The sequence below is a fragment of the Neolamprologus brichardi genome, chromosome 18 (genome assembly GCF_056152115.1).
Source record: "Neolamprologus brichardi isolate AB-2024 chromosome 18, ASM5615211v1, whole genome shotgun sequence".
Lineage (NCBI taxonomy): Eukaryota > Metazoa > Chordata > Actinopteri > Cichliformes > Cichlidae > Neolamprologus > Neolamprologus brichardi.
Genome location: NC_142121.1, coordinates 10,060,021 through 10,082,023, shown reverse-complemented (window position 1 = coordinate 10,082,023; position 22,003 = coordinate 10,060,021). Strand labels below are relative to the sequence as shown.

At 40.4% G+C, this 22,003-nt stretch overlaps 1 protein-coding gene across 6 annotated transcripts in view; it reads right to left on the bottom strand.

Annotated features, from left to right (window-relative positions):
- The window catches only part of pard3ab (par-3 family cell polarity regulator alpha, b), a 259,593-nt gene that overhangs the window by 160,250 nt on the left and 77,340 nt on the right, over positions 1–22,003 (bottom strand). For all 6 annotated transcript variants that reach the window (XM_087832646.1, XM_087832647.1, XM_087832651.1 and 3 more), the window contains exon 3: positions 8,414–8,597. In XM_087832646.1, the coding sequence (XP_087688772.1) occupies positions 8,414–8,597 (184 nt within the window). The remainder of the gene's footprint in view (positions 1–8,413; positions 8,598–22,003) is intronic.

Below are 22,003 nucleotides of genomic sequence, written 5' to 3'. Positions count from 1 at the left end.
TAGCTGTTAAAGACTATCGGCAAAGGCTGAGGAAGAAGACAGTTTGGAGATGATTGATGTAAATTTGCTGGAACAAATTTTACGTCTCAAACAATGTGGGCTAATAAAAGAAACAGATTCCATTATCATCCCATTGTAAATTAATGTGATTTATCGCCACAAGTCTAATCAGGCAGCCCTGCTTTACTGTCAGTGCATCTCACCCATAACGCAGAGCAGCAGGCTCTGTGTGGGAACAACAATACGAGGAAGAGCCTATTGAGAAACCCCAGCGTTAGTGGATGCCTTCCATTAAAACTCTTCACTCTGAAAAGTTCCAGTGTGTGGGTGGTGGGCCAAGGTCCAAATAACAACCTCCAACAGGGGCAGCGCGCACGAAAACACCGCAGCCCGCGCTTGTACACAAGGCACGACGTTATGACAATAAAAATAACCTCTGGAAATTTCCACGAGCTCATTTGATTAGCTGAAAGGGCAGCCATCAGACCACACAGGAGACACGGATTATAAAAGATTAGAAGTGTTTAAAAAGCCCGAGCGCCGTCTCGGGTTGACCACGCCAAGTGTCATGTTCCCATGTTCTCTTCCAAAACATATTGCTGTTTACAAGCTTTCAGATGTTTGGAGATGGTGGTGTGTGCTCATACAGGAAGTGCTGTGATCTTCCCAAAGAGTGTGTATCTGAGTCAACAGCTTGTTTTTGTGTGTGTGTGTGTGTATTGTGAGACTAGATTGACTGTTTGTCTGTGTGTGTGTTAGTGTGCCTGTTTATTTGTGTTTCCTGGTGAGTTTGCGCATGAGATCATCTAATACTTTTGTTTAGAGTAGGATGCGTTCACATTAAGTGGATCTTTGTGTGTGTGTTCAACTTGTGTAAAGAATACACATTAATGAGGAGTTTAAATTTCGGATGTGCACAAATCAGTGACCAATGTTGTTTATGTTTGGAAGTACTAGAGCCCACAGCTACAGTAGTTGATGAGAGTGTGTAAATGTGTACACTCATGTACTTGGCTCGGTGGTTCTTCTGGGTCATCCAGAGCGTGGGATATGAATCGCTCTGAGCTGTGGGAGGCAGTGGCTCTCTGGGGGATGGAGTTCAAGAGGGGACAGAGTGCGGGCTGCCTGACAGGTCTCAACAACACCTACAGCTGAAACTGCAACTCCCAGGAGGGCATTAGGATGCAGGGGTGCTTCCCTCGAACCGAATCACGGTCAAGACTAATGTGTCCCAAAACCCACATCTACTGAATTTGCATCGGCTCTGTGGAAAATGCTTGGCGGTTTCACGCAGTCACAATGCTTTAAACAAAGACAGGTCGCTACCCTTCTTTGTCATCGCTCATCATAAATGCCATTGTGATCTCGCGGCACAGCTGCAGTCATTAACCTTTTGTTCGTCTTGTCAGACGCAGTGATCAGAAAACAATTATTCTAACTACAGCACAACAGCTTAGTTAATGAGTACCCGTTAAGATACCGTTCACCAGCTCAAATTTCACGCTACTTCAGACATCTCATAAGTGAGAAAAAAGAAGTGCATAATGACAGCACCTATGTCATGAACACAGCTGCAATAAAACAGAATAAATTACACCAAAGTCTGCATAACTCTTTGAGTACAAGACCTAATCAAATTAAATGAGGAGGTATGCAATGTCATTTAGAAGTAATTGCAATATTTAGTAAGTAAGTAAGTAAACTTTATTTATATAGCACCTTTCACAGGCATATGTCACAAAGTGCTTTACAAGGTAAAAACATAATACAGTCATAAAATACACCATGAAAACCCTGGTCTAATTAAAAGCTTTTTGAAATAAAAATGTCTTTAGCTGCTTTTTGAAGGTCTCCACTGAGTCCAAACCCCGTAGAAATAGGGGAAGTGCATTCCACAATCTGGGTGCAACAGCTTGGAAAGATCGGTCCCCTCGGGTTTTAAAACGAGTGTGGGGGACCACTAAAAGATTTTGGTTTGCTGACCTCAGGTTACAAGTGGAGGTATGTGTATGAATCAGATCAGCAATGTAGGGGGGTGCCTGTCTCTGTAATGCTCTAAAAGTTAAAACTAGAATTTTAAAATGGAACCTGAATCTGATTGGTAGCCAGTGCAGCGACTTTAACACAGGGGTCATATGAGCACCCTTGTTCGAGCGGGTCAGTAGCCTCGCTGCAGAGTTTTGAACAACCTGTAGGCGGGATAGCCCTTTCATGTTTAGACAAGTAAACAGGCTGTTACAGTAGTCAAGTCTTGTAGAGATAAAAGCATGTATTATCATCTCGAGTTCACTTGTTGACACGATGGATCTAAGTTTAGAAATGTTCCTCAGGTGAAAAAAGCAGGTTCTTACTGTCTGATTTAGATGTCCCTCCAAAGAAAAAGCTTCATCAAAAATGACACCCAAGTTTCTAAGGTTATGTTTCTGGGAGGAACCTAAGTCACCCAGTCGCCGTTTAATATCAGGTATTGCACTGCCTGGTGCAATAATCAAAGTTTCTGTTTTGTCTGGGTTTAGCTGTAAGCAGTTATTGTTCAACCATTGTTTAATGTTGGTTAAACAGTCAATCAGATTGGAGAGCTTATGAGCTTCAGCAGGCTTAAACGAATAATATAGCTGAATATCGTCAGCAAAAAGATGGTAAGATACTTCAGGAAACTGCTGTATTATCTGACTTAAAGGAAGAATGTATATTAAAAACAGAATAGGTCCCAGCACAGAGCCCTGAGGAACTCCACACAACAACTCTGTAGATTCCGACATGATCTGGTTTGCAGACACACTAAAACTCCTTTCAGATATATAAGATGAAAACCAGTCTAAAACAGAGCCAGACATCCCAACCAGGTCTCTCAGTCTGTTTATCAGGATGGTATGGTTGACTGTATCAAAGGCTGAGGTAAGGTCTAACAAGACTAGGACTGTGTATTCTCTGGAGTCTGCTGACATCATAATATCATTAGTTACTTTCAGTAGTGCTGTCTCAGTGGAATGCAATTTACGGAACCCAGATTGAAAACGGTCATGGATGTTATATTTCTCCAAGTATGCCGTAAGATGGACAGCTACTGCCTTCTCAAGGAGTTTTGACATAAATGGGAGTTTGGAGATAGGTCTTAAATTTTGAAGTAGTGTTGGGTCCAGGTTGGGTTTTTTGAGCCTTGGTTCCACAATGGCATGTTTAAAAATGCTGGGGAACACCCCAGTCTGAAGAGAAACATTAAAAAGGTTCACAACCCAAGGACCAATGGTGTCAAAGGCATTAATAAAAAGCTTAGTGGGGATAATGTCTGAGGGGCTTGAGGATGGCTTCATTTTGTCAACCAGGGCTGCTATTTCCTCATATGTTACAGTTGTAAAAGTTGACCAGGAGTACAATGGGAGTGCCTGACTCGGAGAACAAGAAAGCTTTGGGGAAATTTTAGCATTGACGTCGTTAATCTTATCAACAAAAAATCGGAGGAGTTTATTACTATCTACTTTAGAGTGTACATCTAAAGGTACCACATCTGGGGAGACAATAGCACTAACTTTGTCAAAAAGAAACTTGGGATTTCTCTTGTTTTTTGTTATGAGCCTAGAAAAATATTCAGATCTAACAGTTTTCACTGTGTCATTTAAGGAGAGCATGAGATCTCGAAGATGGAGCCTGTGTACGTCAAGTTTGGTTTTCTTCCATAGTCGTTCTATTTTGCGGCATATTCTCCTTAAGTTTAAGATAGTCTCATTTATCCAAGGGCATGTCTTCTTTTGTAAAGCCGAGCTTGTTTTAATAGGTGCCACTTGATCCAAAATGGATGTGCATTCCCTATTAAAAGACTGAATAAGAACATTTACATCGTTTCCGGTAAAAAGTGGAGACCTGTCAAACATAATGGAGAACCTCTCAGCAGTAGTCTCAGTTATTATGCGTCTATGAGTTTTTAACTTCACAGGCGTCTGTTTAGAGCTAAAATTAAGTTCAACAAAGATACAATTATGGTCACTCAAATGTACATCCTCAGCAAACACATTGCCAATGTTGAGGCCCAAGGAAAAAACAAGGTCCAAGGTATGACCTTTTAAATGGGTTGGACCAGAGACATGTTGGACAAAGTTAAAAGACTCAGATATAGATAGAAGTTCAGCTGCAGAGTTAGATGAGGCATCATCAATATGAATGTTAAAATCCCCAAGAATTAAAACTTTCTCCAGCTTGATAATAGAAGATAAGAAGTCCATAAAATCCTTTAAGAACTCAGTAGCAGGGCCAGGAGGGCGATAGACTAAAACACAATAAAATATGTTCGTAGAGCCCACCTTAATTGTTTGCGACTCAAAGGAAGAATAGTTTTCAGTTTGCATACCTCTGCAGATGAAACTGTCCTTAAAGACAACGGCAAGACCTCCACCACGGCGACCTAAACGGGGATTTAAGGGATGCAGGGCAGTTCGGCAATAACATTCCCGATATAAAAACATAGGATTTGGGAACTCTAAGGCTACGTTCACACTGCAGGCGAAAGCGCATCAAATCCGATTTTTTTGACCCTATGCGACCCATATCCGATCATGGTATGACAGTGTGAACGGCACAAATCCAATATTTTCAAATCCGATCTGGGTCACTTTCGTATGTGGTACTGAATCTGATACATATCCGATGTTTTAGAAAGCGACTGCTGTTTGAATGGTCATGTCGCATTAAATCCGTCTTTTACATCACTGACACAAGACAGACGCCAATTATCAGCGCCAGAGAAGACACGAACACTTCCTGGCCATCCGGTAAAACTGCTGGGAAGACAACGTGAACATTTTATTTGTACTGTATAATCTGCAGATTCTGACAGAAATCTGCAACTATCCTTTGAAGCACCGCTCCTCTAAAACAGCAATAATGATAATTATTAGGTTATTTACATTATTATGTAAATAACAAAATAACTTAAAGCAAAAATTGGGAAACGTAAAGTCCGAAGTCTTTATATTAAGGGCCATCAGTCAAACAATACTGTTTGCTCTGGGTCTAAACAGAGCGCGTTGTGTGTGACGTCTTCTTTTGCGCATGCGGGCCGCTTTGAGCGTTCACACTAGAGCGCGTTTGCTGTCGCATTTTATTTGTAGTGTGAACGAGCAGACAAAAAATCGGATTTGATCAAAAAATCGGAATTGAGCATTAAGACCTGCAGTGTGAACGTAGCCTAAGGCAGCGGTCCCAAACGTTTTTTGCCCCATGGACCAGTTCAATGTCAGACAATATTTCCACGGACCGGACTTTAAGGTGTCGCGGATAAATATAATAAAATAAAACGATACGATCAAGAGAAAAACTGTGGTATTTTGTAAATATAATAATAAACACGAATTCACTTTGTAATTGTGTAACTTTATTAGCACCGTCCTCCTGAAATGCGCCAACAACATTGAGAGTAACATCCTCCTCTCTGCCCCTCAATGCTCTCTGGTCGCTATGGTAACATGTAAATATTTCTTTCAAAATAAGACACACAACTACAACACGGGAAAAGAACCAGGGAAACTGAGTTAACGATAAAAAACCCTAAAAACTATAAATTTCACACCTGAGCCTCAACTCTTGCGACCCGGTGCCAAACGACTCACGGACCAGTCCCTGGCCCGGGGGTTGGGGACCGCTGCTCTAAGCCATGGTTACTGTCCCCATGATGTATGTCAGTGTATGATGTATGCAAAAAGTTGCAGTTCCTCAGATATTTGTTTTATGCTACACCCTCCTTGTCTTCATTACAGCTAGTTCACACAAAACAAATGATGCTTCTTCGTCCCCGACACAAACAGAGCTCCGTTTTTACCCCCGTCTATTCATATCAGGTTGTTTTTACCATTTTTTACAATTTGCACCAGTGTGATATGGAGTGAAATCATTTTATGCCCAATTTTTGTTGTTTTGTTAGTTGACACAGGTCAAAGCAGCAGTCACACTGTGAGATGGCCAACCTTCATTTGATCCCAGGCCATCTCTGATCACAAGACAAGCTGCAACAGCCAACTTTCACCATCACTGTGCAACAAAAGACTACTGCTCTGGAGAAAAAAAAACTAAAGAAATAATCACAATTATTTCACTTTGATCATCTCTCATGTGGAATAGCGCAAAATCACACAGGGTACACCAAGCTCAGTTTTCTGCTATGTTCAAAAACACAATCTTTTTCAAGTTGGCATCTGAAAGCCTCACACGTCCACAACAGTAGTATTGTCCCTTAATTATTATTTTCTTATCTGCAGAGGTTTTTCAATTTAACAAAGCCAAGAAAATAACATCAATCCATTTGTGAATTTCAATAGAGCTCTCTGTCTAATAAGCTTAATCATTTTTCTTTTGAGCTCCTGGGCCGAACAAGAAAACTGGCAAAGCCCCACAGAGTCCAGCGCTTCTCATCTCCTCTTCTCTCCAACATAAATCAGTGATTGAAAGCTAGTCTCATTAGGGTGCTTATGAAAAAAATAATCGAATTCCTTCTCTTCCATGTCAGACATTTTTCTTAAAACCCATTAAAATTCAGCTGATGAGATTCTGAGTCGTCAATTAAGCAGGGTTAGAATTTATTATGAAGAAAGTTAAATTGGACGTATCTGGCAGGTGTGATTGTAGCAGAGATGTCAATTTCTTACTGAAAATTCACAATCAGCATTCTCATCCAGAAACGCAATTAGGGCTAAAGTGACCTCCGTCGCACTGTGTGTGTGTGTGTGTGTGTGTGTGTGTCTGTGTGTGTGTGTGTGTGTTATTGAGACCAAGAGAAAAGGAAAATTGTGCTTTCTCTGTCAGTCAATGCTATTTCAAAGGTCATTAGTGAATAAGACAGTAGAGGGCTTTGGTGCTAATTAAAAGACAGTAATGGAAAAACTCCTTTTAACTTTTACTCTTTCTGATAACTACACGTAAAGGTGCTCGACACATCCAGTCTAGAGGTAAACAAGCTCTATGCTAAAAGTGATAAATCTTAATCAAACTTCTAGTTTAGTGCAGGAGCCTACTTTACAGTGCTGCTGTGATCACTAAATACATGCTAACACGCTAATTCTCTGTTTAAATCAGACTGACTTAGCCACTTCAGAGTGGCTAGCAAGCTAGCTAGCATTAGCATTAGCTGACAACTACCCGCTTGATCAAATACGGTCGCCTCCAAAAGAGAGCGCAGAAACGCAGCACCAACAAACAAATAAATACTAAATACTAAATCACTAAATACATGCTAACACGCTAATTCTCTGTTTAAATCAGACTGACTTAGCCACTTCAGAGTGGCTAGCAAGCTAGCTAGCATTAGCATTAGCTGACAACTACCCGCTTGATCAAATACGGTCGCCTCCAAAAGAGAGCGCAGAAACGCAGCACCAACAAACAAATAAATACAAAGAGAAAAAGAAAGGCAAACATGAGCCTTCGAGTTGTTTTAATACAGTATGTAACTATAGATTTACTTTAATATCTTTTTGTCTGCATCCTATTCATTAAAAAAAAACACTTGGTATTAATTAGACGCATTTCTTTTGAACCAAAAAAATATTTTGAATTCATGATTTTCTATATTTTTGTTATTCAATTTTATATTAATAAAACCAGATTTTTTTATATCAACTGTTTTCAATAGACACAGTGAAGAGAGGACAGGAAAAGCAGGGGCAGACATGCGGCAAAGGGCCGCAGGTCGGACTCTACGCTAACCCGGGCCAGCTGCTCTCAGCTGCATGGCATGTGGTCGCCTGCTCAACGTACTGAGCTAAACTGGCGCCCATAAAACCATAATTATTAATTATTCTAATAAAAATAGTAGGAACACTTCTTTCACTTTAGGTAGTCTGATAAAAATATGGATGGGTGGTGACGGTCGTCTTTCTGTATATTTGCGTGTACATGTTTGCTTGCTTCTGTGCAAAAGATCTCGCTTGATCCAAATTGACAAATCACCTACACGAGTCACTTTCCCATTCAAACTGAGAGTAATTGCAGTAGAAGAAGCGACTTGGCCAGCGAAACTGCAGAGGTGAATGGCCTCAGCGTCACATTTGATTTAGGAGGCAGCGAATAGAACCAATTAGCCACTTTGGCCGGGGATCAAACGGCTATCTGTGTCTGAAAAGAAAAAAAAAAGGCACCTCCTGTCCAATTAACAAAATTTATGAACAGGGCGATGGTACGGCTGGGACGTGATAAGGTGATTTGTTGTGTTTTCTCTATACTGCTGTGGTTGACGACATTTGACTCCAATGAAGATGATAACGTGAGGAATATAAGACGAACTGAATTAAATATTAATCAGCCAATGTTGCAGTTCCTGATTGTATCTTTAGGGTAATGATCCATCTGTCAAAATAATGCATGTCAGTGCAAATAACCTTAATGGTATTTGATCCAGAAACGCGTGTTCTCCAGTCTCGTGACTTACTGGTGCGCAGGGCCGAAGGCGTGACCTCGATCTCGCTGGCGGCCTGGTAAGGTTGGAAAGCAGAGGCTCCGCTGCCTGCGCTGAGGTCTGCAGCAAACAGGTCGGGGCTCTGGGTGCCTGTGGAGCTGGCACTGGTGCCATCACCGCCATGATGGGGTTCCTGTTCATCATATATAGCTATTAACTGCAGGAAAAAGAAAAAACAGAGGAGAGAGCACAAAAGGTCAGATTTCAGAAATATGTAGTTTAATGTTACACCGCAGTATCGAAGTAATATAGCACAGGAAAAACATATTTTTTTAACTTTATGGGATGACAATGCTTAGCTTTAATCTGGATATAGAGAACAATTACAAAGAAGGTGCAATGACAGGAAACAAAAAATGATAAACACCTAAAAAAGAAGATGATGATAATGATGAACGACTCTTTTGTAGCATACCTACTCGGTTTCCCTTAGACTTGAAATTGAGCAGCATTCATGCATTTTCCCCCCATATTTAAAACTACACGGGAAAGAAGAGACTTCATTATCTGCAAATCTGATTTTAATCCATTTAATCCAGGAAGAGGCAAATAAGAATAATTAAAACACAGCACACTGTGTGAATTTTGAAGGTAGGCATTAACACCAACTGAACCACACTGGCTCAAGAATCAGTCCTACTGGGTGTAATCAGGAAGTCCAAATCATAGCTGGTGTTCTATAAATGTAGAAGTGGCTTCCCTGAAAACATGCACAGATAAATAGAAGACACGGTGGTCCTTCTTGGCTCAAATGCACGGGGACCGCACATAAAGTCCAAAGGAAAATTGAGGTGATTTAGACCCCCCCCCTATTTTATTCTATGACAGAGACACGCTCATTATGTCCAATCATATTCTCCCTCCACTCAAAAAGCTTCGTCTTTCACTCCACGTCTTTATGTTCAAAGACCTCACAGATCTGATTAATTCCAGCCTCTGCAGAGTCCCTTTATTAGATTAAAGATTACATTCATGCCATCTCTCTGCGACTCCCACTAGGCCGGCGTATGTGTTCAGCTGGCTTCAGTTAGCTGAGGAGAAAATGAAAAATCCATCCAACACGTGCCAATTCGAGGGATGTGAACCGAGCGTCCCTCGAGGTGAGATCTGATGCAGAAGCACGACTGTGATAAGGTTTGCCCCCTAATGCACAAAATATTAACCACATTCAAAACTAGCACACGTGCTCAACCGCTCCAACATCTTCAAGACATCACTTCACTTTATCTGGGTTTATTGACATGATCCTAACCAAAGGAAACGCCTTTAAAGAAAAACTGACCAAAAGCAGCTAGTCACAGACAACATACTAATTTCACCTCAAGGAAAATATATATATTTTAAAAATACCATGCTGTGTGTGAAATAAACATATGTTTTTGCAAGGGCTCTTTGAAGATCAGATCAAGTTTCCAGGTTTATCGATTTTATTTAGCGTCAGAAATAGATTTTCCTCTTAGAGGAAGAGTTTCAAATGAAGCCAGTTTAACATTTATAAGAGGAGGGAATTCAAAAGGAGAAGCATTTCACTTCTTCGAAGCAAGCAGTTCTTTAATCAACAATTTTAGTTGCATATCCATCATGAATACTGCTTTTAATATCATGGGCTAGAGCTAATCAGTAAGGTAACACTCAGGAGCATGAAAGCAAAACAATCACTACAAGCGAAGGTGTCTACATAAGAAGCCTCGCTTCGACTGCAGTCGGAGGAGAAAGCTTTGGCTCTGATGGAGCTTTGCCACATCTGTCCTTGATGATGAGTAACTTTATAAAAGAAATCTAAAAAATATAACTAATTTGAATTTGGACTATTCGTCATTTAAAAGTTGCTTTCCAAAGCACAGCTGCAACTTTTATACTAATCTCAGGAAGTTCTGATCTGACACCGCGCAGAAACACGGTCTAATTTCACTACGGGCAACCAAGAGAGAAATTCTGTGTCAAACTGACCCAATTCTGATCAGCGATGACAAGAGTCCATCGCAAACACTCAAGTCCTAGTGGTCACACCGGGACATCCAAGCAGCGATTTAAAAAACAGCCGCCACTCAAACCAAGGTCGAGGGCTGCCACTGGAGAAAAGAAGATCAGCCAAATTTCCATTCCATGCGGTTTTTGACTTTTTTATGGGCATAGACGGGGAACTAAAGGGTCACACCTCGCCGTTTACGAACGTACGGTACAAAATGACTGGAGGTTTTTTTTTTAAAAGTAGTATATTTGTACGTAACGTATGACTAAAATAAATGAAACCAATTCCATGGCGGAGTCGTTGTGCGTCTATTGCTTCAATGATTCTCACAAGTAACATCAAAGTCCAAACATCATCTTCATCACACTAAAGATGAAAAGAAACTGCAAGCACAAAGTATTAACACTTCAAGGCCATTCAGGCTGCATACAGTGCAAATTAAAATACATCAAGTTCTCTAAATCACAACTCTTAAACACACACACACACACACACACACACACACACACACACACACGGACAAATAAAAAGAAATGCATTGATACACACACAATTACATCTAGAGACACAAAGACACCCACAGAATCCATTAAAACACACACACCATTCAAATCCAACGACCATTTTTCCAGCACATTAAACCTTCATTTCAGCCACATTTAGCCTGAGAGCTGTGGAGTTTTATAGCTTGCTGGACAGGCTCCCCTGGTGAGAGAAACACACTCTCCAGGGCACACACACAAACACACGCACACTTAAAAACATTTACAGACCTCAACACTCATTTTTCCCCATTAGTCCCTTTACATAAACGCAAACACATTTACTTCGAATTACAGCTCGCTACAGCCAGAGGCTAATGTGAGCGCACGTTAATGAGGATTACAAAGGTCAAAGGGCGAGGCTGTGTGTGTGCTGCAGAAGTAATGAAAGTGCAAATAAAGACAGAAAAGAAAGGAGAAGAGGTGAAAATAGTGGACTGACAAGTAAAACAGGTGTGTGTGCTCAGGTGCGAGCGTGTGTGCGCTTTAGTGAGACTCATGAGAAAAGGGAGTGTGTGCTGTGTGTTTGTAATTGTGTGTTTTATGTGTACAAATCTATATAAACCTGTGAGTGTAGTCTGCGGCTCCCTCATTAAAGCTCAGTTCAGGCCACAAGGGCTGAGTCAGCAAACTCCCTGCCTCCCCGGGCTACTCCCCGAGGGCACCACAGAAGAAGAGCTCTCAACCCCGTGTGCTTTTTCAGCCTGTGTGGCTGTTATTACATGGTAATCGGTTCAGCTGCAGCGGGCACTAAAAATGTGTTCAGGCTGAACTTACCTGATATCGCTCGAAGTAGAAATAATCTGCAGCAATTAGCATTGCAAAAATAAAAGCCGTACAGCGCTGGGATATCTGACAAAAAACAGCAGCAATCATAAAACCTGTTGAGACACACAAATATCTGCCGCTAAAGCCATTTTGGACAGATCGTTAATCACATTCGCCCATTATCCCTGACGCTTTTCTGCATTATTATCATTCTATGGCATTAAGCTCCCAGTCTTTGACGCCTGAAAAAGCCTGCAGGGACCTCGAAAGTTTTTCGCATAATTTAAATTATTGAAACCCAGAAACAGTCACTGGAAGTATTTGCATTGCATTGTTTTCTACACGGCATACAAATTGCGCATGTACGGGACCATTTGCTTACAGTGAACACATCCGTATGCAGATGAGTAGATAGTAATAAACATTTTTCAGTACAAAAACAAATGCTTGCTGCAGGGTACACCAATAAGACACAAACGTTGCAAGAGTGTAGCTGCTAAAAAAAACTTAACTAGCAAACACGCCTCAAGCTTTCAGAAGGAACTGTCAGGAATAAATGCTGTTCAAGAAAAGTCCCCAAGAGTATTTTTTTTAAACCCCAAAATATGCATTCAAGCCTTAATTTGCATTCCCATGAAAAGCTTGTATCAGATTGCAGCAAGCGGCATATGCCAAACTTTGGGAGGGTGGAATTATTTAAGTCGTAACAATATGAGCAGAAGATTGGTGGTTTGGAATGTCATATTTCCTACTAACATGTCCATCATTTGAATGCAGCACCAGACTTCAAGCTTAGTGTTCCGCTCGAGTGTCATATGTAACTCTAAAATGCACAGTAAAGTAAAAATGTTTAAAAAAAATTAAAAATACATTACTTATAATCAGAGTTGACTTTCAGTGTCTCGGTGGATTTGGCTTTTGGCTGCTATTACTTTACACGCTGAATAAGGTCAAAGGGAACATCATCTGTTGCCAGACTTTCCTTGGAAACTGACCAAACATGGGTTTTAAATAAGTGAATATGCCGTAGCTTCAGCAGTACAGGGCAGCGTTGTGACTGACAGATGCTCCCTCGAGGTTACATGTTATTTCTGTCGAGGTTTTGAATTGTTGTCTGCGAGCTAAGAAACAGCCCCGAGTCAAAGCTAATTGCTGAGGTTTGTTGACAAGCACAGCCCTGACCCTGCCACAGGAGAGCTGCTTAAACGCATAGGAGCACACGCTCACGCGCACACATACACACAAACACACACACACCACAAAACAAGGGTGACATCCAATTAGCAAGGTTCTGAGAAAAACAGAGGATGTAGAGTGAGAATTACGTGTTGATTGGTCTGTGGAACTGTGTCAATATGTTGAAGACAACAAAAATAAATATGTAACCTGCTGTTTGCAAGGCACTATGTGTATTTTTCACTTGTCTTTCAAAGTAAGAGCACTTATCGAAAACAACTATATTTGCAACTTTTCCTTTATGTAACTTGCCATTTGTGTTATTAAGAATCTAATAATAACAAAAGAAATATGAAACTAAAGGACTTCAGATTAAAGGGAAGAACTTTTTTGGTAATTATAAAATCCAAATGAAAATGATTTGCAATCCATCCGGCTTTATTATGTGCTACATTTCTGCATAGCTCTGTAATTACACCTGCAAAACTCGAGTTGACGTGAGGTTTCTATGCACTGCTGATCTTCTTTAATGCCCACTGAGCTGAGCAGAATAAATCAGAGATGGAGCTAACAGTAAACACTGCAACACACTAGGGCTGCCACGATTAGTCGACTAGTCACGATTACGTCGACGACTGATTTAATAGTCGACGCGTCGTTTGAAGCTTTGTAAGATCCCAAAAGACGCAGGAATAAGTAGTAGGATTTAAGAGTGTAATAACGGACTGAAACAGAAGATGGCAGCACTGCATGTACAAGGATGCCAGCTGCCGTTAAACCCCGAAGAAGAAGAAGTAGCTCTGTCCCAGAATTCATAGCGCAGCCCAGCTCAGTTTACAACAATGGCGGCAGCTAGTTAGTTTTAATATTACTCTTATTATTCTTTCTGGGTCACAAAATAAACGTTTAACATATTTTTAGGCGAGAATGTAGCTGTGTAAACCTCAAATATCTGCTCAGTTTATCAAGACGCCACATATTTTCAAAAGCGCTCCGACGTTTTCGGAGACGTCTCTTACCCACTAGCTCGATAGCTAGCCGCGGGCTAGGCTCACTAGAGCCATGAGAACACCGGACTCCTGACAGTTTTCAAACCCACTGCCGTCTTTCGCTACTCAGGTTAAATATATATAAGTCACTTAGATAACTTCAAAATGTTATTGTTTGGCTTTTCTTTAGTATTTTATTTGTTCCTGAGTAAATCGGTTTGGCTGAGATTAAAGTTATAGTTTTTACACATCAAGCAGACAACTGATTATCAGAAGTGTGAGATGCTCAAGAATATACTCCGGTATCCTGTTATATTTTAGATAGCAAAGAGTTTAATAAACTTCACCGAAACAATCTGCAGATTTCATTAAAATTTAATAAACTATCATCTTGTCTTTATTTTTAGTTAGCACATACCTTAAACACTTACAGCTGTAAGCTAATGATATTTACGTAAGAGCAGATGCATGCTGGTGCAATAAGCTGTACGTTTTACGTCCAATGGATGGTGATCTGATTAGTCGACTATCAAAATAATCGTTTGTGGCAGCCCTACAACACGCACACAAAAAAAAGAGCAGACCTAGATATAGATTAAGTCTATGCACAGACTGCTAGAGCTACGAAAACCAGAAAATAGCACCTAGCAAGTCAGGAATATTACACATGGCGGTCACACTTGTCATAAGCTGGATCATGTTAGCAACAATGGGTGTATGCCAGGTGGAAAAAATGGCTGATTCTGGTCTTCATATGAACAAACAATAAATAAACAAATCAATCAATCAATCAAAAACCAAAAAACCCAAGCAGATGACAGTTAAGAGTTAGCAAAGAGGTATTTTGGAACAATTTTCTCTAAAACAAGTCCAATAAAAACATAATTTGCTGACGGCCTGTACTGCCTCCCTAACATAATTTAAGTAAAGCCTCTGAAATGTTGGAAAAAGATGCAACTCTATCTTTATTCTGTAAATCCCTTTTTAATGCACAGATTGATGTCACATAGCAAAAATATAGCAGTACTTTGGCTAACACAGCAACTGTGTGCAACTGTAGAAATCACAGCATGGAATATTAGAGCAGGTATGAACTAATTCAGGTGAATCAGTTTAATCCAACTTTATTTACACAGTGTAAAATCACAATAACAATGAGATAATGTATGTTAAGTAGATTTGCCAAACGCTGTCCTTCGATACTTTTATCAACTTGTATCCCCTTTCTTGCACTTAGATTCCTTTATATACTCAAAAACTAACAATTACTGAAGAGCAAATTACAGTGGAAAGTGTGAGTCAGCCCACTTTTCAGCAGTCACTTTCAGCTCGTAAATCATCATCATAACTCTGGCTAGAACAATATGCTGGCAGCGGGGCCAGAGAGAGGAAACCAGAGGTTTCTCAAAGGGGAATTAATCCTCACGGATGTGTGTTGGGGAGAGGATTGAATTTAGCAAGACGCAGTCACCGCTTGTGCCACATCAGCAATTGCCCATTTTTATTTCATCGAAATTCCCCAGGCTTTTGCGGTGCTACCGTCCAAAAGTTACACTTGCCTTAGTTCTGGCTATCAACTCCAAAACATAAATCTTTCCAAGTTGAGCCTCCATCTATTGAGCATTTGATTTATTCCCCCGTCACATAAAATAACGTCAAGTCATTACAGTTTCACACAGAATTATATTACATCAACAGACCGCATTTTCCCTCATGTCAAGCTCCACGTTGCATATCCTCTGTTCTTTCATAAGATTTATTTAATCTAAACTGTATATATCAATAAACGCAGACGCATAAAACGAAAGTGAGCTCGACTGATTATTTGAGCAGAGGGGAAATTAAGCTTGTCATACACACTGCAAATGACGAGACGCTGGATCCTGACACGATACCAAATGTGTCACTGAAATTAGAAATGAAAGACAGGATTAAAAATGGTGATAAAACTGATTATTTTTATTATTAGTGATTTTCATTTTAACAAATTCTCTCTTTATGTTCTGCTGGTTTGGTGCACTGACAGTCCAGAATGAAGATAAAGGCTAAAAATGTAATAACGTATGAAAGAAATTGAAATTTTTTAAGATATAAATATTGGTAGAAGGCCATTTCAAGCCAAAATCAAAGAGCTCTAACGTTTTCTTTTGATCTCCAAAAGTTGATTCTGTTCATCTGGACGTAGCGTTTTCTGGGAGAAACATTTTGTCACTCATCCAAGTGACTTCTTCAGTCTCAGCTGACTGCAGGTTTCCCCAATCTTATAAACAGTACATTTGCATAATGACTGAAACCAGCCCACTGAAGAAACAATGGGCTGTGAGGTCAGTTCCTTAATCATAATTATGCAAATTCTCAAGACCATTGATCAACAACCACTGACCAAAACCCACTGATCAAAGACCATTGATCAATGGCCATGAGTACCATTCACAGAGAGTTGGGGAATGGCTGCAATCACAGCATCAACTTTTGGAGATTTATTTTCCTGGATGATTGAGAATGCATCAAGACGTTTTCTTTTGAGTTATTCTTCGCCATCAAAGATTACCCTGATTCTGGGAATCAAACCCTTTCAGTTCTTTGGTTTGCACTATACCAGTTTCAGACCAGGAAGTAAGAGGGCAAAAAGGAAAACCGTCAGCAAAATGAAGGAAGCAACCGCTAAACTTTCACCTACACAGCTGTGTAATCCAAAGCATTTTCCTCTCAGGTCAAGAAACAGCAGTCTGGAACAAATTTTCTTGGTTACACACTTTATGTCGAAAGTGCGAGGTTGCAACAGGCCTTTTCCCAAAAGCAACAGCCATCAAAGCCCTCACCATCAGCTTGCCAGAGCCAAAACCCACACGGTGCAGACAGGCAGTGACCAATGTTACTCCTGGGTCAGTATACCACAGTATTTATGTGGGGAGTTTAGTTTCAAAATGAGATATCTAGCGATGCGGGAAAAGACGAGACACACCATCAGTTTTAAAGAATGGTTGCAACTTAAAACCTCAGATGACAGTATGATAAAACTCCAAGTTTTTAAAAGATGAACTTTAGATCATTTCTTATTTGAAAATAGATATTTACTTCAAATATTTAAAAATGAAGCACATACTTATTTTGTCATTACATCCATTTCTTTCACTCATGAAATCAATCTGAGGTTTGGGAAACGGGAGGAACACGACTCTTGACAGGTTCATTAGGTAAAAGCAGGAAACTGACTGTACATTAGGTCTTTCTTTAGAACACTAAAAAAGGTGAAAACGCTGTGACAAGAGTTATGATTACATGGTTTCTGCTACATCAGTAACATATACATGAAGGCGGCGAGAGCGATTTATCAAAAGTAGGGAAAGAAGACGTTTGATTTGTAAACTGAGAGGTTCGTGAAAGTTTTTAATGTAGCTGCTGGTGGAAAGCTGTACGGCGAGGTCATATAAAAAGGTACATTATCACATATCTGGTAGGATATTTTCCTCAGCTTTTATTAACAAAAGGAAAAGCATGTGGCTTAAAACACAGCCTCTGGTATGAATCCGAGACCTTTAGAACCAACTGGAACAGTAAAGACCGTCTTATTTCCCAGGACATTAAATACTGAAAATAGGGAGAACTGAGTGAAAATGGGGATGACGATGGTGGGGAATCTGGTAGGGAGTTAGGCCCCGATTATGAGGTGTATTTGATGGTCTTGGAAAGGCAAATGCTGTTCGGTCTGCCTTCGCCACAGGATGTCTGTGGATGCAGATGGGATGTGCCAGAACTGTACAGTAGCCACGGAGCGACAAACAGAGTTAGCTGTTCCAAGCTGCTAAAAGTAAATCAGGTGACCTTGTTAAGAATAAGAATAATAATCCTTTATCATTGAGTTCACAGTATAAAAATAGTTTTACTTTCCCCAAATACATATTGTTGGCAGAAAGCTCACAAAAATGTTGTTTTTGTAATAGCTAGAAGCAAAAATCATTGGCAAAACTGAAATTTGATTAGTATCTAGCATCTGTGCCTGACTAATCAGTTTAGGGCAATATACAAATGAGCCTGTCACTTCTAACTTGTCATGTACGGCTGCACGTAAACGAACCTCTTGGCATCACATATAAACACTAAGCTGCTCATAGTGTCTCAACCTAACCAGTTCCAGTTTGTTCAAAGCTCCCACACACGACACAAATGATGGCCTTCCTCAACTACAACCTCCTGAGACTCCTAACGTAGCTTCTGTAGTTCTTTCAACAAGGAGCCTTGAGGAATAGTGCATCAACGCAGGGACGACATCCTCAGATTAAAACACAGTGGAAGGTCTCATGTATCACAATGTGTCCTATCTCACTTTGTGTGTAATAAAGCTATCCTCCAAAAATATATTTTCTATTTCTATTAAAAACGTCATAACTGACATCAGAGTACACTTGCTTTTCTAAAGCTTCCCTTTCAACACATCGCTGTCCTTGGAGCATTAAATGTGTATTCAGACCTACTACTAGATTCTTGCATTAACTTCACAATGCAGTTAATGCAAGAAGTGCTGGATATAAAACTGTTTAGTTATTTTGAAGCACTCCTTCACAGTCAACAGATATCACTCTAATCCAGCGGTACCCAACCTTTTTTGCGCCACGGACTGGTTTATGCCCGACAATATTTTCACGGACCGGCCTTTAAGGTGTCGCGGATAAATACAACTAAATAAAACTAGTACCGGTACCGAAAAAAAGAAGATTTATTCATAACACACGTGAAAAGACCAAGGAAAACCGAGTTAACGATAAAAATGATAACAAAATAACGCTGAAAACCGATAAAAACCTTGAAAACCATACATTTCACACCTGAGCCTCAACTCTCGCGGCCGGGTACCAAACGACTCACGGACCGATACCGGTCCGTGGCCCGGGGGTTGGGGACCGCTGCTCTAATCGACTCACGCACTCACATCTACAAGTTTCAGAAACACAAATTTAAGCCTTTGTGGGAAATCACTGGAGAAGAGCTCCCTGAGACTAGAGGAAGTTTTGCAAAGCAGATTCGAAGCGTGCACAAATACGAAACACGTTTACTGCCCCCAAACGCCACTTTTCCCTACATACTTTTACTTTGTTTTCTCGACAGTGTGCAATCCTTAAATTACTTAAGTCTGCGTAAAATAGCGTAAAGTTCAAGATGTCTGATTGTTTAAAACTTTCTCTTGCTTTTTAATTTCATTTGACTCATTTGTACTCAGAAAAGAGTGTTGCAACAATTAGTCTTTGTGGAAAAGTGTTCATCTGAGCAGCACAAGCCAAAGGGGCAGTGGTTTGGATGTGTGACTGATGTGACTAAGATTAGCTGAGGTTGCCAGACGAGCAATGCAACCCCAAACTCCCACAGAGACTGGGTGAGCTCAAGCAGAGCACGCAGTAACCTTGACCTCAATGAGTTTCACAAAAAACACACAAAGGAGAAGGAGATGTATTAAACACAGGGGAACGAGACCCGACACTGACCAGGTGCGAGCCAACCTTCCCAAACCTTTCAAACATCCACTCCAAAAAACACCTTCGTGCCGTTTCGTTCATTCGGTTTCTCATTCAAAACTCAATCTGACACAAAAACACATTCATTTGTGAGAAAGCACACATTTAGGATTACTGTGTAATAGAATTGGGGACAGCTCAGACCAGTGTGAAACAATCCCAGTCACACTGATGACCTACTATCCATTTCACTTTAATCCAGACAATAGAAAACATGTGGGGGGAAAGCAGTGTGCAGCCTGAGTCGAGGCCAAACGGACAAATGAAAACGGCAATCAGGCAGAGCCAGGAGGGAGTGAGGGAGCGAGGCACTGAAGGTAATTCATTCTCCAAAATGAGAGCAGGGCTGAGCTGTGACTCGTATTCCCTGAAAGATACTCCCCTAGTACACCACTTTTTATTCAACTCAAGTTCTGCTGAACTTTGGCCACATGTACGGAAACAGTACTTGCAAAATATTTACTTTGCATAGCCATATACTTTTATCTTTGATTTCTTTTCTTAAATATAAACTTGAAGACAGGTTTTGGACGACATTTATCTTCTGATCTGATCTGGAGCATTGAGGTTTAATGGCAAGGAGGAAAGACATTAACAACAATGAAACAATTGTTGCTGCCCATCAATCAGGGAAGGGTCATAAGGCCATTTCCAAACAATTTGGAGTCCATTATCCACATGTGAAAAACACTTAAGACAGTTGCTAATTATCCCTGGATTGGCAAATTCACCCCATTGGCAGACTGTGAGATACTCAGATAAACTGGAAAAAACTCAAGAGCTACAACTCAGACTCCGCAGGCCTCGGTTAGCACGTAAAATATTAAAGTTCATGGCGTGTTTGGAAAGGTTATGGCCTTTTGGAACAGTATTCTTTGGACAGACAAGACCAAAGTCAAGGTGCATGGACATCATGCACAGTGTCATGTTTGGCAAAAACCAAAGAACATATCAGCACAAACACCTCATACCAACCATCAAGCACAGTGATGGTGAAAAAGGAAAGAATCAAGGTGTTGCACTGACCCAGTCATGTCCAGACCTCAACCTGACTGAAATGCTGTTGTTTATAGAAGCCAAGCAGGTATAGAAGCAGGTGACCCACATAAGGCTTCTCCAAAGGCTCAGGTTTAAACCTCCCATTCTCTCCACTAATATGGCTTAGAGATTTTAGCCAGGCTGCTGGAGAGGAGAGTCCATCCATTAGTCAAACCTCAGAGGAGAAACAGTGTGGCTGCAGTGATGCTGCTGCCGTACCACTCAGTGTGTTCTTTATTGCTGTATTTAAATCACTTTGGTGAAAACGTATTGCCCCTCCAAATTCATTTCAGTAATTACTTAATGAATACTTACGAACTAGTTATTTATGACTCAATTATTTGATGTATTATTCTTTTACAATCATTTAAATCTGGTTATATAAAATAAAAGATTTTTTCTATCGACTCCCACCGTGGAGTTTTATTTCAGGCTCATCTTCTCTTGTTAAATTAGAGAAGCCTTGTTCTCAACTGAGCCCCATCTGCTCCTTCACTTACCTGCGACAACTAAACTGACTGTTCTGGATATCTGAGCTTTAAAACAACAACAACACCGAATAAGAGTGCTGACAGTCTTTCAGCTGGGTGAGAAGTGTGTTTAATTTAAGCTGCTGAAAGCTGATAGATGTTGATACAGCACAAAAAAAAGAAAGAAAAAAAATCCAAGTGAATAGAAACACACAGACCATTTCCTATGGCCAAAAACCTGATACTGCACGCTGAACCCATTACTGAAACCTCTGTAAGAGTTAAATATCCTCTGGTTTGGTTGGTAGAGCAAAATACATCTATCGGCATGAGCACAGCTTCGTTTCTCATTGAGGCTGCCCGCTCTAAAAACAAAATAATCTCCATCATCATCAACTTATCACTCATGTCACTGACTGCTTTATATATGCTGTATTCACACTGCACCACCACTCTGACAAGTTTGGTGTATATACACTAACAGCAGGCAGATTCTGGTGTTCACTGTAAACTACAGACTGCAGGAGGAGTTCTTTCTATTTCAATATTACTGGAAGTACAAACTAGCCCTGACCACTTCTTCAAACTTAAAATCATTTTGTAACAAATATATACATAAATCCAGTTGTTAGATATCTAAACATTCAATCCCCACTAACATTCTTATCCAAACTGGCCTACTTTTTTTAAAATCAGCTGTCCAGGACTAAAAGGTTTTGGATCTTGAAATCATGTTTTCTGATATGAAATCCCCACACAGTTGTACCGAGCTCTGAGGCTGTTTCTGCAGAATAAACCTTGTGAGCTACGGACAGTTTTTCACACAGCAGCTTCAGGGCCGAACTGTGTGGTGATCCGTCTCTATCATTTCAGTTACCAGAGTAAACAACCCAGACAAGCCAAAGCCAGTGCTGCTGGCTAAAAGAAAATATACAAAATAGCACAAGGAAAATCTGTGAGTCTGCTCAGCAATGCTCACTGATATATTGTGCACCGTATCTGGTGAACCAGTTGTATATTTGTAAAGTAACCACGACTGATCGTTTTAGCTCTTACCTTTGCGAGCCTAAAGGAAAGGTCACTCCATTTTTAAGCTCA